Here is a 20,302-nt window from a genome sequence, read left to right on the forward strand (position 1 = left end):
ATTCAGACTGATTATAATATTTTGTATAAATATAGCATTAGATATTAGATTAAAAATTCTAAATTACATAAATTTCTGATTTTGATAATTGGTATTTTTAATATAAAGTTTCCAGAAATAAAAAAAGATCAGAAGTATTTTTTTTTTTTTTTTACAAAACTTAACATATATATTACATATTACAAATATTTTTTATTAACATTAGTATGAAAAATATGTGAATCTTGTGTAAGTTGAAGATTACCAGTCAAGCTACCAGTCAAATAAAACGATAAATACGATAAATAACATAATATATTACATAATTAATGAAATTTAAATACAAGTCTTATAAATAAAACATTATAATTTATAATTTAAAATCATGAATGCATAAGAGTTTGAATGCTGCAATTCTGGATTAATTTCTGAAATACTTGAAAAAGTGAAATTAGTCAACAGTCAGATGTTATAATTATATGAATTATAATAATAATGTAAGATAAATGAAACACACACCTTTACCCAATGAATCGATAGAAAATACAGAATTATTTTTATTACTAAATATACTAATTAATTTGATTGTCGGAAAAACTTTTCTGAACATATCTGTTTTCGATTTGTCTGCATTATCTCTATGAGACGGTATTATTAAAAATCCTATCGATTGTTTCAAACGAATGCATTTCTTAAACTCCCGTAATTTAATCTCAATCTCAATATCTAACAAATTATCCTTCAATACCATGGACCATGACTGCACTGAGGAACCAATTATATTCATAGCGTAAAAGCTCGTAGAATTATAAGATGACCTTGCATCTGGTATTACTGTAAAAATATCGTTTACAATTCCACCCCAGAGAGAATATCCACCAACGGTGTATCTTGAAAAGAAAAAGAAATTAATATCAAATTGCCCAGTTAAATTCATTAAAATATTTAAATCACGTAAAATTTACGATTTCATTTACTTACTTAAAATTTATATATTTACTGTACAATATGTATATATATATATATATATATATATATATATATACGCTATAAAATTTTTATTAAAACGCAACCATATATACATAAAATGTATTTATTTACTTAAAATAATTCACCGAATTTGTATATATTGAAAGTGACGCGCATATTAATGTTTGAAACAGTGTTGACAATAACTTCTTTTTTTTTTTTTTTGTATATAATGATATTTCGTTTCTTAATATAAAATATTATATAAATGTTAACAAAAAATCTAATATAAAATGCTATTTTTCATGATCTACTTGCTTCATTATTACTCATTATCTAACCTGCTTTTAAGAACGTCGAAAAATCTAGTTAAAAAGTGCCTATGGTAATGTTCATAAAGAGGCTCTTTCTCCCATTGATAAATAAATATAACGAGGCAAATGTTATTGCCATCAGTGGAAAATAATTTATCAGTAATATTTGTTAATAAAGTTTCATTCCCTTTAAAATATTGCATTATGCATTGTGAAGTAGTTTCGGTAATTGCGTAATGTACTGTTGGCAATGAAGGTAAAAAGACAGCTGCCGTTGTATTTCTTTCTCCATTAATTGTTTTATTGTTAACTGTTACCCCCAGCGTTTCAATAGCAACGTAAATGCAATTGTCTGGTTGGGTCCAGTTATATCCTGTACAAACTGAAAATTTTTCTTATTTGATCACGATTATTTTCGTGAAATGATTGTTTCCGTTGAAACCGATTGATATTCATCACGTGCTATAACTACATTTAATTATTATATTTATTATGCGTTACTTTCATACGAAACACTATCGCAATCTGCAGAAGCTGGATATTTGCCATCAGTAAAAAAAAGTCCTGCACTTGGTTTTATTCTTAGAGAGACTTTTAAATCATCGATAAGTTCATGTTTATCTATCAAACGGGAATTGGAAAAGCCCGTAGCGACTAAATCATCCAATGCTTGTAAAATCATTATTTGTGGTCCTCGTTTTAATTTCTCTATTTTTGCAGAATGATACCAAGACCTTCAATTTACGATAAAAATTTTGTTCAATAAATAAAGCAACAACGATTATTTATAATTTTTTTTAATTTAATTGTAAGCCTTTCAAAATTTGAAGAATGCTGGCACTCGTTTAAAATGTGTAGATTAACAAATAATAAAGATATATATATATATATATATATATATATATATATATATATGTATATGTATATATTGTATATGAACAATGATGTTTTTTATTACACTATATTAATATAATTATTTGTCCTTAAACTTTTCGTATTTAATGTATAATCATTTATTTTTAATACTTAGATAACATGTAATTTTTTTTTTTATAATTATAGAGACTGCATGATTGTAATGCATTTTAATATATACATAGATATATGCAGCATAATTATTTAAGTATTTAAATAATTTAACATACATAAGTTTTTATATATAGAATTTTCTAATTAACTTATGATCTTGAAATAAAATATAATAATACTAATTTTTTTCTTAAAAGTCTAAAGTAAATATCTTTCTTTCCATACTAAACACAATAATTTATTTTATAAATACTTACTTGCATACCTCTGCTGCATGATTTAAATCATATATATTTAAGTAATGAAAAATCTTATTAAGCACATCGTATAATACAATTTCATTACATAAAAGTTGTTCGTTTGGTTCGACATTCGTATCATGTAATACTTCCATAATATCTAATAAAGTAACAAATGTTTAGTTTGTATATTATACTTAATCTATAAATATTATTAAGAAATTTACTTTCATTTGGTCATTAATAAAATATACAAAAATTAGTAGTTGAATTTGAAATTTTCATATTGGCCATCATATTATATAAATAATATAGTAGATAAACAGTGAAATTTCCTTTCAGGTTAATCGTGCAGTAAATAAATGTATATATTATTTGTATTTAAGCTATGATTCATTTTATAAAAATGATACGGATAATCAACTTAAAAGTATAACACGTTTACTCGACTCAGTGCTACAAATTTATTATTAAAAATATGCAATTAAAAATAAAATAGCATACCTTTTTATGTTACCCACTAATATGGATGAACGGCCTTTAAGAAGTTCGTTGAGTTCGATTTTAGCAAGTATTGATTTCGTTGTCAGGCATAATAACATTCAGAATTATATATATCAAGGATATTATCTTATTTGATATAATTTCGAGTCACTAATATTAAAATCAAGTTATATTAAGATTCACAGAAAAATAAAATTAGCATTAGCATGATTTTCAAGCCATTATTAATAAAAACTAAATTCAACATCGATATTAATAATAAAAGGCAAGTATCTGTTCTTAACTAGAAAGTTTATAATTGTTGATATCAAAGATTAAATTAACTTAATTCATCATTGTATCCATCCACTGTGCCCATGTATATGATATATATTACTGAACATGTTTTATGTCTGCTTAAATTTTATCGTGTAAAATTTCTTTTAATATGCCCAAATTATAAGTATATAACGTCATATTATTCTTCTTCTTTTTCGTTATACCAATTATTGTTTGATTAACTTTTTATAACGACATAATTCAATTAATTAAAAAAAAAAACATTCAAAAAGTAGTTATATATATATATATATATATATATATATATATTATGTAAATACTTTATTTACTTTATATACTTTATTAGGTGATTTACTTTATTGTTAAAAAATTATAATTATACAAACTATTATTTACATCTTAATTTTATAGTTCAATTTTATTTCATACAATATTTAAACATAATACATTTATTTCGTTAAAAATTTGTTTTTACATTTCTATTTTTTACTTACTACTGTTTAGGTTCTTGTTAAATTATTCTAAAGTGGAAATAATTTGACAACAATTAATGATAAGAATTTTTGTGCAATAACTATTATTTGAAGACTGAAGATATCATGCTACTGAAATACTGATAATAAAAAAAAAAAAAAAAAAAAAAATTTTTAATGCTGCATATATATTATAATCCATATATATGATAGAACACACAATTTTATCATATTATTAATATAAATATTATTTTTCACAGTTTTATAGTAGCTTTTATGATGAAAAATAAGTGAAAAAAATTGAACAATAATAAAAGTAGTAGAAACACTAAAATGGAAATGAAAAATGGAGTGTGGAAGTTAGAGTTTAGGAGGCTAATATTTATTCGCCTAAATTCCATTGGAGAAAAATGGAGTAGTAAAAAATTTAAAAAATTTTTAATTATTTGTTAATAAGTTAAAACATGCTGGCCAATAGTTGATTGGATTGGTAATGTATTTTCAAAATAGGATGAATTTTATTACATAAATAAACTTGACATCGTATTAAAATATTAATAATTATAATGTTTAAAAGTATTATAAATAAAACAGTTAAATATTGTAGTTTATTTTTCTAAATATACATAAATAAATTATTATATGTATATTGTATATAAATTATTATATAAATAATATAAATGGGATACATACATACATACTATGTCCTTAAAAAGCCACGATCCATATTATCAATAATCAAACATTTTAAATGTAATGGATTTAATATTCAATTATGACCACGAAATTAATGAACGTTATATAACATTATAATAGTATTATTATTTTACCATCTGTAATTAATTTACTTCATATTAAAATGTTTTCAAACATTATATCGATGTTAATTTGTAATCGTATAAAAAATCAAATTTGTATTTGTTTAAATATGTGAGATAAACTATGAAGTTTAATAAAAGTGTCGTGATAGGCAAATTTGTAAGATTATAATTCATAATAATTATCACGTATATTAGATAATCCGTAACATAAAATTCTAATTGACGCGCGTTTGTCAACTCAATAATAAATATATAACTTTAGGTGACATTTAACTTTAAGACGACACGTATTGTCTCTTAAAGTAACTGGAAAATTTTGTTTACATATTTATCTACATTTACTTGAACTTACATATCCCATTAGAATATAATATTTATGCAATATTTATATTTTCACATAGAAGTTATAGATATCGTTTCTTCTAGAAGTAAATAAATTTGTTAAGCTATAATACGTATTGCAATTTAAAGATAATTACCTATATAATATATTTTTAAATATCTTCTTCTTCTTCTTTAATAGTTTTCTTTAATGGCGCTTGTAACTCTTTTTTTTTCTTTTTTTTTTTTTTTTTATATACTACAGTATTAATTAATAATTTTATCATCAATATTAATAATATGTATGCCTTTGCTACTTTCATCATTGATATATAAGTACACGAGTACGCGAGTAACAACCGATCAAATTCTTATATTAATGCTTTCAATCGATGATATACAAAGTCTATTGACTTCATGGAATATATAATTTGGATAATTTTTATGTATTAATAGTTGAATTTTAAGGGTTAAACAAATACACAAATAATATAAAAGAATATTCGACACATTCAAGGTAGAAAAGTATTTTGTTCTTTGAGATTTATTAAATAGCCATAATAAGTCACTAAGAATTAATTAACCAATAACCGAAAAATTCATTATTTGTAATAATTATTAATTTTCACGTAATATAAATTTATTACAAGCATTCGCGAGATTATACTGTTACGATAGAAAATAATAATATAAATTATAATTTTTTCTTTTATTGGTCAAATTCTTTAAAAAAAAAAGAAATGTAATAACTGATAATAAATGAATTTTGTTGTAATAAATATCTATCATTGAATATTTTGCTTAATAAAATTTGTAATAACTAAGATTTCGGTATTATTTTAATTGGCCTTTACGTTTGCTTAGTCTATAAGAAAATAATGTACTTTTCCTTTTAATTTTTGAAAATAACAAATTCTATACAATAAATTGATTTTAAAAAATTTATAGTGTTAATTCAAAATGGTTTAAAAGAATGAAAATAAACATTGTAATTAAAAATTTTTTTACATTCATTTATAAATAGACATAATACGTCTAATTTGTAAATATACATATGACGTCTTGTGTGTGATAGAAGATTTATAATTTTCTAATCTAATTGACACATAAGAAACCGTAAATTATTGAAAAAAAAAAAATAAAACAGGTATTTTTACTTGACATATATTGTAGTAAAATTATGACATTTATTATACAGTGTTATATGTCTTATATGTATTATAGATTTATTTTGTAAAATTTGTCTTTATTTTCATCGATTACAATATTATAATATATTGACGAAATAATTAATCTGCGATTATTGTATAACTTATTTTAATGCGGACAGAAGGTATAGAAATAACATTAAGTATTTAGAATTTGTAAAGTTGAAAAATTATTTTCCACATAATTCGATTGAATAGATTGTAAGTTATAATAAATTATAAATACATAATCCTTTCCATACGATAATCAGTACTATGAAAATAATTTATTAATTTATTTATTCAGGCATTTATTTATTCTTATTCAAGGATTTCTCATGAAATATTGAAATCATATGGATTTTTCGTTTCTTGAAGCTATCCTATCGGTAGTTTTCTTTGTAACTCACTATACAATATAACTTTCTATAGTTCAAAATTTCTTCATTTTACCATTACAGTATGAAGTATGAAGTTGTCTTATTGTCTAAATAATTTATTTATCTTAAGTACGACAATTTTTAAAGGACATTATTAAATTGATTCAAATTAAAAGTATTAAAATAAATTATGTTATAGATATGTTTTGGATGTAAAAATAAATGTAAATTTTTTTTTCAAGAAAGCTTATATGATTGTAAACTTGATTTCATTTAAATTAAGTTTCATTGATTATCGATCAATCATACATTTTACTTTAGCCATATATAAAATGTACTTATAAATGAAAAAATTTGTTATATTATTAATCTAAGTATTCTGATTATTTAAGCTAAAGCAATTGTAATTATAATCAATTATTGAAAATTTGCTAATGAAAAATGATTATAATTGTTAAATATTCAACATATTACAATGCAGAATAGTATAAAAAATATGATACACAATTTACAAAAACAATAGAAACTAATTGTAATTGTTAAACAGTGATTATATTTTGGGAAAGAATGGTGAAAATAGTAAAAAGTTATATATTAATATACATGGTAATACGTTCTTTAAATACCACCTAATTATATTAAAAAATATAACAAATACGTTAATATATGAGTTATAATCTATAATCTATAACGTTCAACTTTAATGTAATATGGAATGCTATAAAATCATATAAAATCGTATGTGGTATAATATCTAACACATATGAATTCGCCTTAGTGCCAATAATAATTTAACGGAAAAAATCGTTAATTATTCAACAATTGATTATGGTTATTTATTTTATTAGTCTAATAAGATAACTTATATTCTTACATATTCCATTTGAACGAAATTAATATTAATTTTGCGCGGGCAATTACTTTCCACTTGGCTGTTTTATCCAGAATCCCCAAGGTGCATAAGTTTCACCGTTTTCTTCCTTTAATTCCCCACGAAATACTTTGATTTTTATTCGTGGAATATCTATTAAATTATATCGACAATAGAAATGAATAATTATAAAATTAAGCTTAAACAATTCTTTGACAGTGTAGGATTATGTCGTACCTTCCGTTATTTCGCTTCTCTCTGAAGATTCATCTTCATGGCTCATGTTACCGGCCGCATACAAGAACAACGCACAAAGACAGAAATAAATGAGTAGTGACGTCTTCATAGTTACCTGGCAAAATCAGCCTTCTGACGTTATTTATTCGGCTTTTATGCTAGATAGGACACATATAGAGCGTGACTACAATTTCTTTTAATTTCTATTTGCGGCCTATAGATTCGTCACAATTGTCTAAGAGAAAAATGTCCTCGTTTTCCAAACAGTCGCGGGCACATTAAATTTCATTAGAAAGTTTTTGAATCGGAAGTATTAGCGATCAAAGATTGATGAAAGAAGAACGTAATATTAGCGTGTAAATATTTCAATGAACACATTTTCTATAAAAGTATTGAGCGAAAATTTTAAAATAATTTAAAGACAATCTTTTTTAGTGAGTATATTCGAGTGAAATTCAAACACCAAATTTATATATAAGATGATATCAATATGAGAAAAGGTAAGGAAGGAAGAGAGAACTTATGATTGAATTCAAATTTTTATGAAGGTTTAGTGTCATTAATTAAAGGATATAATGGGCCCGACATTATACCGTTATTCGATATAACTTTCGAATAATTATTAATTCATAGACCGAATGTATTGATCAATATGTATTGATCTACATATTGGCATGGACTAGAATGGGAAAAGGGAACTGGATGTTTTGACATATAAAGGACACTATTTTTAAAATTTCTTTGTATATTTTCTTAATCACACTATATGGAAGCCCTTTTACACTGCATTTGATAAAAAACGTCTATTACAATCATATTCAACTGTAACATTAAGATTACATTAATTCTCAAATATCTTCTTAAACAATAAAATTAATTGTAATAATATCGATAATGATAGTAATAATAACAATAACAACAATGATAAAAGAACCATATCGGCAATATTTTTACATACTTGAAGTACAATTAAATGTCTAGTATTAAATGATGAGAGTTCCATTGCGTTGGATTCATTACATTATCTTTCTCGTTCGATATTGTTTTTAGTTTTATTGAATTATCATCATTCTTGTTTGCTCCTTTCTAAACTACATAAATTATATGTATATAATGCTTAAATTTATTCACAATAAGATAATTTAAAGATTTAGCCATTTTGGTGGCCCTTATGCATCTGTTTTCTCTGACTCTTTCTCTCCTCCCTCCTCTCCCCCCCCTCCTCTCTTCATTCTCTCTTTACGTGCGCATAATATTAATTTGCGTATACATATATGAACACGTATTATAAACAATTTTTTTTCATACCAATAATATGTCAGCTTTTTCATATACACCCATTCGATTCACCAAGAGGTAATTAATATATAGTTTTTCAAACCATATAACAATTATTATATTTTCTAATAGAATAAGTTTCTCTATAATCGTAATAGGACATATCGTTGTTCTTAAATAATTTTAATAATATTGGTAATCTATTATATCATAAATAATAGTTAAAATATAAAACGCACAGATTAAAGTAAATTTTCAATATTTATATGAAGTATTTAGATTTTAATTAATCCAATAGAAAAGATTGTAATACAATTTTCATATTCGTTAAATTACAAAAATAATATATAATGACAAACGTATACATGTTTTTACAAATATGATATTGAAAAGTAAATATCAGCTCAATTTGAGGCTTGTTTCTACAGTGGCTAATATTTATATTAATTTTTAGAGAAATTGCACGAGGAGAAAGAGAGTATGAGGATAAACGTCAGTTGTAAGTATGTATGGATGGTTTTGAACTTTGTATTATTTTTTCTTACTATTTAAGATTCTCGTGAATTAGCACACCAACTTAAGGCTTTTTGAATTTATGAGTAAGTTAAATAAAAAAGAATGAGAAAAATTTATACTCTGCAATAAATTAACACACATCTTTTTGCATTTCATACATTTTTCTCATTAATGTAATATTTTATATTTCACTTTTTTCATTGAATTATTCTTATATTTACGTATTGTTTTTTACAATAGCTTACAACTTTTTATTACATAACCTATGTTTTTAATTTTTTGTATATTAACGCGTATATATATATATATATATATATATATGTACGCACACGTATATATTATGTGTATTTATATTTAATTACATCTTTGACTTTTGGAAGACATTATTTTATAAACCCACTTTATTGTGTTCTACATAAGAAATTAAGAAGTCGCTAGTTATCAATATCACTGCAAACATATATATATATATATATATATATATATATATATATTTATAAAAATGGATACGACATTATTTTCTATAAATTGGCAATCAAAGAAGATTGTTTTATAGAATAGAGTAAGTAGTCTATTTTATATTATTAACCATGTAAAAGCAATATTTTTCAAATAATATTAAACATTGATAATAAGATGAAAGACTTAACATAAATTTTTAATATAAACATTAATAATAATAGCATTCATATTACAATTATACAATATAATGTTATTACATGCTAATATAGAATTATTTACTTAACAGTACAGCAAATTCAATCCCATAATATGCTTAACAAAGCACAAAAATATTAATAAATACTCTTCTATTTCTAGGAAAACATTATTTTATACACCATATACGGAGTAATAAATTTCTTCTTTATGAAATTTTTAAATAAAACAATTTTATAATAAAATGTACGATAATTTAAAAGCCATAACATAGTCAAGATAATTATTCCTTTAAGATATAAACTATTAAATTGTTAACGCTGCAGGTCAATTTAAACTTGTGTATAAATATAGTTAATCAAATCGATAATATTTTCATCATTACGGCTTAATGTAATTTTTCGCACGTATACACGTACGTTTGTCAATAGACTGGAAGACTTGGAATCAGTTTGTATTTCTAATTACGTTCAATTAATTTTTCTTATTAATAGGACGATTCTTTAGGTCTACGTCAATCTTCGATGCTTATAATGTATTTTTAATTAATACATATATGTGTATAAGTGCATTATTAAAGGCTTTTAATAAGCATCATCGAATATTTATTTAAAATTTATACATGTAAATATTGCAATCTTTTTAATTGCAGTTAACGACTTTATAACTTCACTACGATAAATGATACATAGATATGTTATAAATATATGCAACATTATTTAATATACTAAGTCAATTACAAAAAATATTGAGCTACAAGTTGTGCTAACGAAGTATATAGTTCTTGAAAAAATATTTCAAGAGCAATTATACCTTTTTATTGAGACTTTATGGTATTTTTTATTTGTAACAAACAAGATATAATTTATAATTCACGCGGATCGCAATTATTAAAAACATCTCAATATAAATATAAAATTAACAATTTAACTTTTATGATAGTAAATCCTATATTATCCGTAGTGTGTTATGTGCATTATAATTTTATGGAAGTTCTTATTGACATTTAATTATTATATTAATAAAAATAATTGAATCTAGTTGATTTTTTCAAACATTCGACGTAAAATATTAATAAGAAAGAGTATTAATTGCTGTATAAAGAAAATTATTTAAAATTATTTTATAATTCACGCAGTAATCTCGCATTCTTTCAAATTCCAACGGACTCAATGATTTTCACAATGTCATTTATCATATTGTCTAATATATTTCTTCTTCCTTCAAAATTTACTTTATTATTCTTATCTGTTAACTCTATCGATAAGTTTTTCAATAATAAAGGTGCATATGCATTTTCTCTTTTAAATTGAATTTTTCCTTAATTACTTTGATAATGCTCTCTAGTAATGGAAGACGACGATTTATCAATACTTATAGTTTCATTTTTTTTTCTTCTTTTTTTCTCTCTATATTGTCACGTTTATTGCGCGAGATCTAAATAGCTAAGTCTCATTAAACTCTATTGTTTATTTCAATTTATTAGTTCCATAATCAAACTATCGTATTAGAAGAGATACTCTTCTAGTGGAAGACAATAATGTAGAATCGAAATACGCCGCTTAAGGAGCACTCAACTCCATTCTATTCTTGCTGCTCGATGCAACTATTACGCGATTTCATATTATTCTTACTTATATTTCGACTAATTGAATTCACGAATCAATATTATTATTCGAATGTTGTTTTCAGACAATTAAATCCGCCTATATATCCGTGAAATATAAATTCATTTATTAATGTTAGTTTACGTACCGAATAATCTACGTATAAGTTTCTCAGTATAATGCATTTTGTTTTCACTTTTTTTCTTGCTGTGATTTTTTCATTCATCATTCATGCGTCACGAAGAAACAGTCAAGCATAAATCGATCGATCAACTTTCACAGCTAATTTTCTGAAGGTCTGCTATGTGTGTACATAGTCTAAAGTGACGAACAAAACTAGCCGATAATGTATTATCTCGCATATCAATCACTGTACATTCGTAACACACCAATTATTTGACCAGAAGTTAGGATATTTAAAAATTGCTCACTTTTGACAATTTGAATTGACGTAAATTGTTATTTCCCTCCCATTTATTATCTGGCTTATCAGAGAAAAGAATGTTATTTTTAGCGGTTAATTGAATTCAATACTTTAGTATAAATTAAACATTTTTATAAAAAATATTGAGATACATATTAAGATTCATTCAGTTGTAGTTTTAATATCAAATCGAAATACTTTTAATTATTACACTGACTGTCTAATAATTAAGTATATTACTTTTATTGATATGTTTTGTTTTTGTTGAGAAAATTATTTAAAAATTTTTAAAAGCTAGTATTTATCCGAAAAAAAGACTTCAACAATAATACTCTTTTCAAGTTTTACAATACATTCAACTGTTTTCGATTTATGCACCACAAATAGCAACTAGTCATGGAAATATAATGATTTTTCCGCACAAGTATATTGTTATATAAATACCTATTGACGGAAATTGCAATTTGAAGAATTTTTCTTGATTTCCATCATGTAAACATTTATTAAAAAAAAAAAAAAAAAAATATATATATATATATATATATATATATATATTAGTACTGAGCCGCTAATCGAAAATATCTGCAACAATTATATTTGAAATATAAATGTTAAATATTTAATGAAACGTTTAACATTTTCTTACGTATAAGTTTCCTCGATTTTTAAAGGTCCTTTAGTCAATAGACTGGAAGACATTGGATTATTTTTCTCCTTTATCACAATAAGCATTATATCAATGTTATCATTACGAATGAAAACAATATGTAAATTGAACTATTTAATGAATTATTTAAATGAATTTTAAACCATATTTCACCCATTTATACTTTCTTTGTACTATTGGCTTGTGCGCAGTTAACATTACAGCACATTTAAAATAATTAAAATGTTTTTATCGTACTTTACAAACGTTGCCCCAATCATTAATTACCATAAATCAGAGCTTATCCTTATTATCTCTAGGTAAAAATATTTTATACTTTTAATTGATGAATACTAGGACCAACGTTATTAAATAGCGACTCAGACTAATGTGCCAATTCAATATTTTCAAGCAATTTTAACGTGACTGTTTTACACGATAATATGCAATAATTGCTTGTTTACGTCAGGCCGATGCCGCCATAACTTCAGACAGTAAAATTCATATCCAATTGGCCTAATCGCTCGTCACGAGTACGAAAACCTTGAATCGCTCGGTTGCATCGCTGAAATACACGCGGCGTTGGGTGTGATTGGCCGATATGGAGGAGGTGCTCGGCCACGTTAAGCGAGGTCACGTTCACGTTCACGACAGCTCTTCAGCAGGGGCTAATAAAGTAAGCGTCTTGGTTTTCATAAACGGCGCGGCGGTAGAAAAATTTCGCAAATACGAAGGCCATGAGCGTGTGTCGGTGGTGCGAGGCCGACTGAAATGAAAGCGAGCGCGGGCGGATAAGCCGACGGCGAGGGGCGACTTCAAATTGGCGAATTTATATAGGCAGGCCGAAGGCGTCGATCAGGGCCTTCCCGGAGTCGTACATTCCGATGACGCCGAAGAGTAGCCCGAGGAATATGACGAAGCAGTCGTAGGCGACGGCGGTTGGCTCCATGGAGTTGCGCTTGAGCTTTAGGTGGAAGTAGCACGGCCAGATGAACGACAGCATTGTGCCGGTGAAGGAGCCAATGAAGCCCATGAGGATACTGAAGTGCGGTATGAAAATGGCCATGAGGATGGTGAAGAGGATGACGCCGACGCGCCACGCTAAACCCCAGACCTTGAGCTCCCGGTCGAGGGTCCAGATCGTCGGGAAGATGGTCTTGGGCCTGCCTCGGAAGAGGACGCGCTCGAGGAGCTCGCAGGCCGCGTAGTAGGGCAACGGGTAGGACAGCAGGGCCTTTATTACCAGGCAAGAGTTTACCAGATCCTTGAAGCCGACCGAGTGCAAGTTGTTCGTTATTTCCTGAAAGTGAGAAATGAGGCCAATGTCACATCTCCATTACCCACTCGCGTTCCATTCCCATCGCATTCACTCGTAATTTGACGTTTCTCTAGATGATTTCTGGAACGATGACTTCCCGAAAGTATGAATGATAATATAAGATCTATTTCATATGGGCCTGATACAAGATATTAATAACATAAATATTAAAACCGAGAACAAAGTGACGTTTCTGTATAGCGAATGTTTGTCACTTTATTTTTAGATTATATTGATGAATATTATAAATTATAGCGTTGCAGACGTTAATGCAATTAATCCAAATTATGAATCCATATGATTATGTAATATTATGAGATGACAAAAAAAAAAAAAAGAAAAAAACAAAAATTTACCTACGAAATCATTAAATTATTACACGTAAGAATGATGAGAATGCGAGGCGAAGAAACTTTTTATATTATATATAAAATACAATGTATTTATGCTCTTCGCAACATTGCAAGATTACGAATACGTTGATTACAATTTTTACTCCAAACGACGATTTGACTGACTGAATGATTTTTAAGATTTTAAGTTTTAAGATCAGTCATCGCTTGTCGCTCAAGAAGCTCGAGATTAAAATCATTAATTCGCCCGTAATATGATAAGCTTTTTTTTTTATAGAACTTCAACTTTATCAATGATTAACAACACTTGAATTATTTCCATTATCCGGAACAACGTCTGCACATCTCGCGCCATTCTCCAGCCAATGCAAGAAGCGAATAAAGCACGTCATTCTAAATTCACATCATTAATTGATCATAAACAAATTTGCCTACCTGTTGCGTGTCGTTCTGGAAGGTCAGGAAGCAAACCCAACCAAAAATTGACTTGAATGCTGCGGCGGCAATGTGACTCCAGTTCAACATCCAGTCGAATTTACTGCGATCGATGAGATTACCTTCGAGCGTCGGTAAGAATATTTGCGACGTGTAACTAAAGACGATAACACCAAGTGATATCGGAAATTTCTCCATGTCGATGCTCCACTTGACCTTCGCCCATCCCCAATCCCCAATCTCTAGAATGCAGTAGCCGATTATGACGGCATTAATGAACAAATGGGCAATCGTGCACCAGAAGCTCAGCAGCGATACGTGATGCAGCGATTTAAGGAAACCGAGCGGCATCAGGAAAATGCCGATTAGCTGCGAACAAAATGAGCACGATAATCGCACACGGACAATCCTTATCTATCGACGATCGTCGATAAGGGGCCTGAGTATTTGGCACATTCGGCAACTTTCAATTCTCTTAATGGGCTCTAAATGGACTTTGGGACTATAAATTTTGACGCGCGCTACGATGCTCGACGAGTTGCCCAAGCCATCCGTCCATTCAACCATAAAGCTTAACATTTTACAATTAAGCTCAAAATCCAACGTCACGTCGCATTCGCATAAACGCACGCTTAAGCGCAAACTTATCCGTATCACCAGTTTCGTTAACGATTCGTTCAGAGTTTCGTGTTCTAGCGTAAAGGCTCGGGCTAACTTACTTCGATCAACACCAATGGAGCAAGAAATTTTGATAATGACAACGATAAATGATGACTGATTATTGCCCATTACCCGCGAGAATTCTCAATCTTACAGGCGCTCTACTGACAATTGACCTTCTCGGTACAATCCGAATATTACAGGACCCCTCGGAATCGCTCAATTACCGAGCTCAAAGTCGAGCATTCGTCCCCTCGCCCTCGAAATTTCGGCCAGCCGCCCTACCATCATCCAGCTCCTCGAGTCCAGCGAGTCCTCCGGGAAGCTGCCGACCATCAAGTCGCCGCAGACGACAACGTAGAGGATGCAAGTCATGAGGAGCTCGATTATCTGAGCTATGTTGACGACCCGGGCGCCGACTCGCGGCCCAAAGCATTCCTTGGCGATGGCGACGTAAGAGTCGCGCACTCGTACTCGTTGGCCCGTGACCGCGTCCAGCTCGTACAGGCATTCGATCAGGATCTTACCGGTGTAGCAGCAAATGTGGGCGATGCCGATCATCGCGGCGATTGCCCAGTAGCCGCCGTGCAGCACTGCGAACGGCAGCGATACGATGAACATACCCTGTGCAATTGTTCAAAAAAAAAAAGAAAAAAAAAGAAAAAAAAAAGAGAAAAGAAAAACAATCAATAAATAGATAAAAAAAAAACACTTAAGATTTACCGAGACGCTGCTTTAATTAATCGTTTTTCATTTCGTAGAACGAGCATTGGGAACATTTAGCGGTGATTGACTTCCCATTAATCTATCTTAATTTCCATTCCGACGTGCCAATCACTTTTATTTTTCATTAATTAGATCGACTGGATCTATTTTCTCAGACAGGTACCAAGCCAAAGTCCGTATAGAATCCCTAGCCGAACGATTCATTCGCTCGATCTTGTTTGATCGTAAGATACTCGACGTCATATTTAAGTAAACTTTAAAATAATTTTTCATAAATTAATATCAACGCTACACCTGCGTTACATTACATTTTATTTAAAATGAAAAACTAAAAATCAATAAAAAATTTTCACAAACTTACACGTATAGTGAAACGAATAGCAATTAATGAGGAGGTGAAAAGTTCCTACTCAGAACATTATTACATTTTATTAGAGAGAATAATCGTTTTAGCATTGTTTCATTGAATAAAGAAATATAACGTACAGCGATAAGCGCGAATTTTAAAAAATTCAATTGCATTTTAATTCATTATAACACTTAAAAATTATTTCTAATCATATAAGTGGGTTTTATAAAATTTTATCTATACATATGTATTTATTATTAAATGCTATCTATTGAAAATTTACGCTTATGTGTATTTATTTTTATATAAATTTTATACTCTACACATGCGTAATAATGTATAGGATTAACGTAATGAAATAAACGATTCGTATAACTATGAAATTGAGATAATTAATGGGAAATACTTTGCACAAATTTTCTTCAATGATATAATTGAACATGATCGTTGTGCAATATTATTTACCTGGATAGCATTGGTGACATTGTAAGCTGCCTGCCATTCGTTAATCTTGACACCTGAGCCAAATTCACCTCCCCCTTCGTCGTATTCACTGAAACTACTACTAACGCTTCCGGTTCTGATTTTTTCCCTAGAAAGTCAAATAATGTTTTTTCATATAATGAATCGATGAAACTATTGTTAAATATAATTATACTGATAAATAATTGTAGTCTTACTTAATATTTTACATTTCAAGGTCACGTGACTATTGAATACTTTTCAACTATTGAATACTTTTCTTTCATTTTACAATAAATTGTTTATCTATAATAGATGATTTATTATCTCTCTTTATGCTCATACAGAAGGATTCTGTACACGCGATCACATAGACAGAGAGAGAGAGAGAGAGAGAGAGAGAGAGAGAGAGAGATTTATGCATTCTTACTTTGTCATGCATATAAACAATCTATTATACTATTATATTATACATTATGACAAACACAAGCAGTTAATCTAAATTTTTTTTCATAAAATAATAGATAAAATAATTAAGCACTGTAATAGAATAAAGAATATATATTTTGATAATGAAGGTTCATATATAATTTATTTTATTTTATATAAAAATTAAGTTTTTACTTGAATTCAAAAAGATGAATAAAAAATATATATATATATATATATATATATATATGTAAACAATGATATATTTATAACATTATTTAAAAACATTATTTATTACACATAATTATACAATTATATTATAATTATATACAATCATTAATAGTAAAAAAAAATTTATAAAATTATATCGGAATAAAATTAACTTACATAAGTTAATAAGAGATTAAATTAATCGAATCATTCAATCTGAACGAAAAAAGTTTTCTTAAATAATATGGGTTATATTTTAAAAAGAAACATTAACTTTCTATACAGAATATGAGTTAAGATTGTATAAATAATTACTACAATAAATATCAGGATTAATTTAAAAATCAAATCATGCATCGTTTGAAAACACAAAATTTTAATTTTTTCAAATTATGTTTTCAAATATAATCGAATTATTTTTATCGATGAAATACACATATTTCTATTTTAAATGGCCATAAATTACGTTATAGCCTTAAAATAAAATTTATCAACAGAAGCATTCAAGCAGTTAAAATAAAAAAACTGTGCTAATTTCTAAGTCTCGAGCAAAAGAAGATGCAGGTCTACATGCTCGAAAGTGATATCGAAGAGTATTTGCACTTTCCGAGACACGTGGTGACACACGCGCTAAGCCAACGGTCAGGAAGTGCGAGATAACGTACATGCAACAGCTTAATAATCCAAGTGATTCTCGCGCTCTCTCACCCATTTCTCTGGTAGCTGAAAGAGTCCTCGGCCATAGTTACGTGCTTTTGATCCCCGAACGAGCTGTCGGCGCCGTTGTTGAGGGTCGTCATTTCAGCCCCGTCGACGCCTTCCCGGTATTCGTCGCACTGGCCGCGAGATTCTTTAGTATTTGAGCCCCTTACCAGTTCCATGCAGGGGCTATTTTCCGGCCACGTGGCCTTGAGTGTCGCCCAGGCAACGTTGAACATCGCGCCCAACGATGGCACGTAAAAACCCCGGAAGTAGGCCATCTCCTCTCGTTAGATCTGCGCTTCAACCAAGTCCATTGCTTTTTATTGTTGCTCTTTCGTTTATCACGATAGTGTAGCTCGTGAAATTCGATACTTTTTTTCTTTTTAATTATCGTTACGCGAGTCATGCTTTATATATGTTTAGTTTTTAATTATGATATGTGAATAGAGGTAGTCTCATAAGATTCTAATTGTCTTACTCGATATATGTTTTTTGAAGTTATTGAATAGATCTATTGATGAGCGAATTCAAACAAATTAACAGCTCTTTTAATTTTGTTGCCAATGTCTGATATGGTAATACTTTAGTAAAGAAAATTTTATCCGAGAAGGATTTGTTTCATATTAAAGCATTATATAAAATGCATCGGTTTCGAGCTGAAAATTATGCAATAAAAATGTTAGATTTGATTGGAAACGTTAAAGTCGAGAAAAGTAAAACAGTCTCTTAAATTGATAATTGTTTTTCAAATATTTGTGAAACTCGTAACTTTTTCACACTTGGAGCAAAAAATTTGTCACTCATAACTAGGCTTTATCGATGACATATTCGTTATGTCCTCGAGCAAACATTGATTTTTTGAAGAGAAAAAAAAGAGTATAACTGAAAAACGTCCATCAATGTTAACTGGAGCATCGGTCAGAGCTTCAACGAGATCTCGGTGAATTTTTTTCCTCGAGTAGTTCTAGTCCCGCTTTGGTCGTCCACTTTTCGCAACTTTTGGACGACTCAACGAGAATCTAGAAACACCAACTCATAATCGCCATGCACAGGATGGGAATTACGAAGGAAAGGGAGATAGATAGAGGGTACAACGATAGAGACACAGAGAGAGACACACACAGAGAGAGAGAGAGAGAGAGAGACAGAGTGAGAGAGAGAGAGAGACAGAGTGAGAGAGAGAGTGAGAGAGAGAGAGAGCGTGTCTGTGTGTATGCGCGCGTTTGTGTGTGAAAGAGAGGAAAAACGGCAGCGTGACTCACGGGACTTTTAATTTCGCAGCGAATCGATCACGTTGAGACCCCTGGATCGTGTTTTTTGGCTGGAGAATGATCCACTTGGGGTACTCGCGAGTGCCTCTGTTACGAAAGAGGTCCACACTGCGCGCAGCCTCCGAGCGACGCGAGGGACGTCAATGGAAAGTGAAGGATGGTAATGGACCGGGACTGGCGGGAAGCTGGAATTAACGATGAAGCCGTTGCTTCTTCGTCGTCCTCGATGGCTGCACAAGTTCCAGATATATTGGCTTTCCTCGTCGATGAAAGAGGAAGAGATGGAGATAAAAGAGGAGGACGTCACTTTAATCCCGAAACCCGCGTCGACTCGTTTCACGGGGGCGTCGCCGCTCGAAATGTGTGACCGTGCGCGCAGAATTAATGTCAGCGGCGCCGACGGCCAGCATCCCCTGGTTACACGGGGACGATCGATGCGCGCTCAGGCCTTCGCTTCTTTATTCGTAACATGCGCGCGTCTTTTCGGATATCCCTCTCTCTCTCTTTCTTTCACCCTGAGCCTCTCTTTGACTCTGCGCACTCATTATATTCAGCTGGACAGATATCCCCCCGCCGTGTAGACTATCCTTCACTCAATCTTAAATTTACAATCTTAAATTATTCTTTCTCTATATTTTATATGTTTCAACGTTATG

At 29.1% G+C, this 20,302-nt stretch overlaps 1 protein-coding gene and 1 long non-coding RNA gene across 2 annotated transcripts; both read right to left on the bottom strand.

Moving 5' to 3' along the window:
* Positions 1-1,598: 1,598 nt before the first annotated feature.
* LOC105368648 (uncharacterized) lies at positions 1,599-2,677 on the bottom strand. Its single transcript, XR_913109.1, has 3 exons — positions 2,549-2,677; positions 1,764-1,996; positions 1,599-1,644 (listed from the first exon to the last, which is right to left on the bottom strand). It is a non-coding gene; the product is annotated as an uncharacterized LOC105368648 (long non-coding RNA).
* A 10,646-nt stretch (positions 2,678-13,323) lies between these two features.
* VGAT (vesicular GABA transporter) lies at positions 13,324-18,653 on the bottom strand. The gene is made up of 5 exons (XM_011507712.1): positions 18,382-18,653; positions 17,038-17,164; positions 15,783-16,121; positions 14,838-15,206; positions 13,324-14,031 (listed from the first exon to the last, which is right to left on the bottom strand). Exons 1-5 carry the CDS (start codon positions 18,651-18,653, stop codon positions 13,561-13,563), a joined length of 1,578 nt encoding a protein of 525 aa, XP_011506014.1. The 3' UTR covers positions 13,324-13,560.
* Positions 18,654-20,302: the final 1,649 nt, after the last annotated feature.

The sequence above is a fragment of the Ceratosolen solmsi genome, unplaced genomic scaffold (assembly GCF_000503995.2).
Source record: "Ceratosolen solmsi marchali unplaced genomic scaffold, CerSol_1.0 scaffold1, whole genome shotgun sequence".
Taxonomy (NCBI): domain Eukaryota; kingdom Metazoa; phylum Arthropoda; class Insecta; order Hymenoptera; family Agaonidae; genus Ceratosolen; species Ceratosolen solmsi.

Coding starts and splice junctions, on each gene's coding strand:
- VGAT (XM_011507712.1), bottom strand. CDS start 18,653: ATGGCCTACTTCCGGGGTTTTTACGTGCCATCGTTGGGCGCGATGTTC. Junction 16,122..17,037: donor ATGTCACCAATGCTATCCAG/GTAAATAATATT, acceptor ACAATTGCACAG/GGTATGTTCATCGTATCGCT. Junction 15,207..15,782: donor ACTCGAGGAGCTGGATGATG/GTAGGGCGGCTG, acceptor TTTTGTTCGCAG/CTAATCGGCATTTTCCTGAT.